The sequence below is a fragment of the Pempheris klunzingeri genome, chromosome 6, assembly GCF_042242105.1.
Source record: "Pempheris klunzingeri isolate RE-2024b chromosome 6, fPemKlu1.hap1, whole genome shotgun sequence".
Classification (NCBI taxonomy): domain Eukaryota; kingdom Metazoa; phylum Chordata; class Actinopteri; order Acropomatiformes; family Pempheridae; genus Pempheris; species Pempheris klunzingeri.
In genome coordinates this window covers 21,570,600-21,576,599 of record NC_092017.1, presented here as the reverse complement: position 1 = coordinate 21,576,599, position 6,000 = coordinate 21,570,600, and the positions used below count along the sequence as shown (strand labels likewise).

Sequence of the window (6,000 nt, the reverse complement as noted above, 5' to 3'; positions counted from 1 at the left end):
ACAAAAAAGATTTTGCTCTTTCAGATAAGAAAAAAAACATTTCACAGACATACTAGAGTGTTCAATAAATAAAAAACTATTATAAAGACAATAGTAAAAAAGGCACACAAAAGTCCTTTGACAAATGGTACAGGAAAAAAGTAAACACTTTCTCTTGCTATACAAATGTGTCTCCATCAGTAGATCTTACTCTATGCTACTTCTAGATCATATCATATCTGTAAAAAAAGTCTTAAGGTACAAAACTTCTCTCAGTAGTGTCAATGTCCATTTAATGCCAGTCCAGAAAAGAAAGGTAACCATTTCCAAAACTGGCCGAAATCCTTCAAGTTCCACCTTCAGTCTCGCCTGTCCATCAAGACTAAAATGTTCGCAGTAATTATTTCCTGAGAACTCTGAAGCCGCTTCACTGAAACTGTCCGTCCGTGTCTGGCTTCAAACACCCAAGTGCAAGACGCCCCTGTGCGGGACGAAACTAAGCCCTTGCTTCTGTGGGCTTATTAAAAAGCACAGCTGCAAGAGGATCTCCCCTCTTTTTTTCCAAAAACTTTCAAATCACCATGTGAGCCTGTTGATGGAAGCCCTATGTGTCTGTGGGTGATGCCTCGTGTGTCACGATCTCTATTGCTGTCGTGGGCTCCATCATGCTGCCCTCCTCGTGCTCCTGACCGTCCAAATAGTCCAGGGGAGGAGAACGAGAATCTCCGAGACTGTCCTCCTCCTCTTCTAACTCTTCCTCTTCTTCCTCCTCCTCGTCGCCATCTTTGTCTATCCCGTCCAAATCCTCCTCCTCCTCCAAGGTCAGCTCAAACTGAAACTTCTCTCCGCCTCCCTGCCCCCCAGTGCCTCCACTGTGTCCGTGCGTGCCTTGGTCGTAGAAGGGCGGGGAGGGACTCTGGGGGATCATGCTCTGGTACCAGTTCCTGTTGTCCTCCAGAGTGTCCAGAATGTCCTGGGCATCAGGGTGGACCAGATCGGCCCAGGTCTCCCACAGAGGGTGCACGATGTAGTCGATGAAACCCACCTGGAAAGAAGTGAGGGGACATATTAGAGCTGGAATTTAGATTCTTTCGAGGGTTCGATGCACAAATGTGAATGTATACATCCACGTTTGTGTTTGATGCAGTTTCCGTGTCCTCAATCGCCTACCTGGCTTTTCTCCACTGAAGCTGTGTGTTTGTCGCACATAGGGCTGATCTCCATCCCCCTCTCCCTCTCTCTGTCTCCCTGGTGGAAGAACTCCTCCATTATCCGATCAGTCCACTGACGATACAGCTCCAGGGACTTAGTGGGGTTACTCAGGTCAGCACAGTGCACCATGTTACGCAGCACCTATGAATAATACAGAATTGCTATTTAGTAAATTCCTGTATCCATTGTGTTCAATCATTGATATTTTCTCTCCCAAAAACCCCAAATCTACTAAAATGTGCTTTGTTATGAAAGGTGGTCAGTCCACACAGCATTCTAATAAAGAAGAAATACTAGAAGGACCATTAGAAGGGAAGTGTAAAGGGCACACGTAAAGGTAAAGACAAGATGGATGGAGTGAGAAAAGGAGTGACAGTGGGAGCAGAGGTCAGCTATGTAGGAGGCCGGCTAATGATCATTGGCTGAGTAACCTCCGCCAACACTGGCTATTGATCAGAGCTATTAAAAGCAGAAAAAAGAGGTGTGGAGGGCTTAGAGAATGTCCAATCAAAAGCTTGCAGTCCATATAAATGTACATTTTTTTTATTTTTTTTTTAGAAGAAATAGTTTTACAAAAACCAGCATGTACCTGTATCCTGTCGGTGTAATTGTCCAGCAGCAGCACTCCAGAGCTCGTCACCTTCTTGGTCTCCACCATTGTCTTCAGATCAGCCAGCAGACTCATGTGTTTGGACATGTCAGTGGCCAAAACCTGAATGAAACAGAAAAAAAAAAAAATCCATCGTAAGCGACAGGATAATTGGACAGGTTATGTTTTAAATCAGGACATAATAATAAGATGATTAGAATATGAATCCTGCTATCTTACCATGTCGATCACCATCTTGCGCAGAGACTGCCGTTGTTTCTTTGTGAGGTTCTGGAAGATGTCACAGTTGTCTTCCTGCAGCAGCTTGAATCCCACAGCCAAGTGATGGTTCTCCAGCACAGACTCGTCGTTGTACATCAAGGCCAACTCAGAGTCTGGAAAGGGAATTCAGATATTTAAGTCTTTGTAATGATTACCTCTATCTGGTTGTTGAAAGCAACAAATTGAATGTCTTAGTCCTGCGTTAAGAAATATTTTGTCTTACTAGTATTGATCAGGAATTGGTTTGATACGCCGGGATGGTCAACATCATGGATAGCTGCAGCAAAGATGGCTGCCAGGATCTCAAGATCTGTGAAGACGGCCTGCGAAAGAGGGAGAGGGAAAACGGGAACATTAAACTATTTCTGAAGAAAATGAGATCATCTACCTTTCAGACTGGATTTTCATCAGATTTTAAACCTTAATTTAAGTCACGAAATTGAGCTAGGTCACACAAGGCCAGCAAGCTTCACTGTGAGGGAGTATAACACGAAATGTTGGAGGAAAGAGGGGAAGTTCTTTGAGTTAATGGAAGGATGTTGAGCTCTTCAAAGCTGGGATGGTGATCCAGGAAAGTGGCACATGGGATGATGTAAGTGCTCAATTTAGTTTTCCCTCATTTCTGTGGATGCACGCTGGTGCCAGAGGTGGGGCAATTTTTCAGCCTCCAGAGTTGAAAGATGTATGATCTGATTTACTAAAAACTGAGTACAAACTGACACTTCAATACGTCGCTTTATATTATAACTTACATCCAGGACTGGAGTGGAGAGGAGGATGTGGGTGGACTGGGCTACATCAGCGGCGTGCAGGCTGTTATGGTAAGCCACATCTGAATGATAGTGATCTTCCAATGTCATCATGTAGGCCACAAACGTATCCGCAGGGATCTTGAATGTCTTTAACAGGTCTCGCTCCTAGAAGACAACATGGCAAATGTAATTAGGAATAACTTTAGTAGTAATCAAACAAAAAAAATATAAAGATGCAACCGAATGCAGAATTGTTCCTGCACTGATTAAAGCGGGATACCTCATACCTGGAAAATGGCATACATGATGCAGGTAAGAGGCCGGTTATGGGAGTACTCCGAAACCGTGAAGATGTTCAGGCCCCACTTGTTTAGGTCCTCCAGCTCCTTGGACAGCAGCTCCTCCTTATCAGTCTTGACGCCGAAGCGCGAGATGCTGCTGCTGGAGAGCGAGGGCCCATGGGAGACCTTCTTGACCCCGCTGATCTGTGTCATCAGCTGCTGCTTCTGCTGCTTCTTCTTCTCTCGCGTCTTGGACGTCGGCGACGGAATCTCCACCTCATTCTGTTTGTCTGAGGGAGGGGAAAAATAGATTTGTTGTTTATAGAAAAGCACGAACACTGGGGGAAAAAGTGGTCAAAATTCCCATTTAACCCCATACAGCGTAAGTCTTAATCTACTTCTTAACAAAAAATAAAAAAAAGTTCAATGCGTGGGTTGCCTTAGGACCCAGGCGCACTATAGACACACCTAGTGCTGGTTAGACCCTGAGGGATTTATTGATTCAGTCATTCATTCATCATCTGTCCCTCCAGTCATTTGTCCATTCATGCTCCCTGTCTTCCACCTGTAGTCTCTCTGTGAGCTCCTACTGTTCATTCGGCTCTGTCCCTCTCCCTCCCCCGCACCACTTTCCCCCTCGTCTCTCAGCAGGTGGCTCACATCTCATCTCCTGCTCTTTTCACTCTTATAGGTCAGCCCATTGAAAGACTGAGAGCCCGGGTCTCTACACAGTTGAAGCATCACCATAAAATCAGCACTTTAATAAACTGCTGCATTTTAATCAAATCACTTAGTATAGAGTGGGATTTTTTATGGCTGTGTTAGTAAGTCTATTCAGTTACATTTGTTGTGGCCAAAAATAAAGAAAATACGCCCAAAAAAGCTGCAAAAAGCACGGCTTTTATGTAATATTCCACAATTATGAACAATACACCAGCCTCACACTTTATCCAAAAATAAACTCAAAAAAACACGGCAAGTTTCTTGTAATGACCAACCCTTTTGTTTACTGCAAGCACAGAGGAATTGAATGAAATCCTGCAGGGACTGGCTATCGGCATGTATGTGAGCTGCACACTCATCTATCAAGCCTCGACTCAGCTCATCTCTGGCCTATCAGCCTTCCCCTGTGGAGGGTTATTCAATTACCAGCTGTAATTCAAATAATCACTTTCACTCTCATGCTCTCCCTCTCTCTCTCTCTTGCACCGTTTGGTCTGCTTCTCCCTCTGTCTCTCGCTCTCTCTTCAGTCCTCCAGTGGTAATTGAGAATGGGCAATTAAGCGCTCTCAGACATGTGCTGCGTGGGAAACAAGGGGAAGAGCAATATATTGCCCTCTAATTTATTACAAGCCATCATTATCACCACTGCTGGGTGGTGTTTGTGTGTGTGGTCTCTGTGTGTGTGTGCGTGACAGAGAGATCAGATTGTGAGTTTGTAGTGTCATTATCATCCATTTCTATATAAGTAAGTGCCAATATACAGTAAACGGCGTGCACTCTGTTCCACGGTTGACTTGATATGACAGATAAACTGCTCAGGAGGTTTGTGGCACAGCTATCATGATCCTTGTTTCCATATTCTACCAGATTAAGTATCTCTGTCGCACTTTGGCCTGCAATGTGTCAGCCAGTCACATGGATAGTCCCTCTTATCTGTTTTTTCCACACTCTTGTTTTCACTCCTCTCTCTTTTGCATTTAGCTGTTAGTATCTCTTCATTTCAGACACCGATTTACAAAGAAAAGATCAAGTAAAAATCTGTTGTATCTTGCTCTGCTCTTTCCTTCCTTTTCTCCCTTCTCGCTCCTCTGTCACCTCCCACGTTTATTTCGATTTCATCTGATTCTTTTTTTTTTTTTTTTTTTTTCATCCTCCTCCATATGCTCTCCTGTGAGAGACGCAGATGCAGCGGGGAAGCTGGGAGGGGGCTTTTCGGGGACATTTTTTCCCTCAGTATATTCCCTAAACTAGGTGTGTGCTGCTGGCCGATCTAAGGGAATTATGACAGAATTACGCTGCGGGGACAGCTGTGGCGAGGGGAAGGCACACGTGAATGGCCAGCATGCTGTTGGCAAACAATCCTTAACGGAAAGCGAGAAATCCTGGTCTGAAACCGCCCTCAATGAGAAAATGCAAAAATCTGATCTACAATGAACTAATGGGAGAGGATGACCTTTTCAGAAGCAGGCATACGGCAGGAAAATGTCATTTCTGAGTTGAATGGATGCCTTTGTGGAAAAAAAAGTATAAAGAAGAAATAAATGCATTACTGATGTGATGCTTATCTTAATGGATGGAAGGATTAAACAGTCCTACTGGTCAGCTGAGGCCAAACCAGGCCAGCTGTGCTGCTTCAGCCGTTTTTTCCCCTCACTCTTTATTAATGTTTGCCTGTTTTTTTTTTTTTTTTTTTCTTTCTACCGCCAGCAGGGTAGTCGTGATTTCTTTATCGAAGCGATAGCCATCTCTGTCTGGACTCTCGGGGCAGCGAAAGGGGGAGGGAGAGGTGTAGGGACAACAAGGTGTCCCTGCTGACAAAGATGCATTAGGATGGTGATGATGTGATCTGCTGAGCTCATCTCACTGCCAGCAAAGGGGGTTCCTCTGAACCTCTTTATTTTTTTCTCCTTCACTGCAGTCAGCTCCATCTCTCCCTCCCACCCACCCTCCCTCCGTCATTTGCTTCGTCTGTCTCTCCTCACTCCTCCTCTCTCCCTTTCCCTGATCCGACAGTGAGGGATCCACCAACAACACTACACCGGATCAGGATGCCAATCGATCAGAAGCACAGTGTCTAAAAATAATCTTAACTACCTCTATATGCATTAGGTCTGACTTCTATTATCCTTTTTGTTTGTCAATCTATGTTACTTTAAACTCATTCGCTTTTCTGTCTGTCCAT

General features: G+C 44.5%; 1 protein-coding gene across 1 annotated transcript in view; it reads right to left on the bottom strand.

Annotated features, from left to right (window-relative positions):
- Positions 1-500: 500 nt before the first annotated feature.
- Positions 501-6,000, bottom strand: part of pde4ba (phosphodiesterase 4B, cAMP-specific a) — a 67,233-nt gene continuing 61,733 nt past the window's right edge. The window contains exons 8-14 of the mRNA XM_070831580.1: positions 3,102-3,385; positions 2,815-2,979; positions 2,286-2,385; positions 2,021-2,175; positions 1,781-1,903; positions 1,150-1,332; positions 501-1,024 (exon numbers count right to left, since the gene is read on the bottom strand). Of these exons, the coding sequence (XP_070687681.1) occupies positions 584-1,024; positions 1,150-1,332; positions 1,781-1,903; positions 2,021-2,175; positions 2,286-2,385; positions 2,815-2,979; positions 3,102-3,385 (1,451 nt within the window). The 3' untranslated portion in view covers positions 501-583. The remainder of the gene's footprint in view (positions 1,025-1,149; positions 1,333-1,780; positions 1,904-2,020; positions 2,176-2,285; positions 2,386-2,814; positions 2,980-3,101; positions 3,386-6,000) is intronic.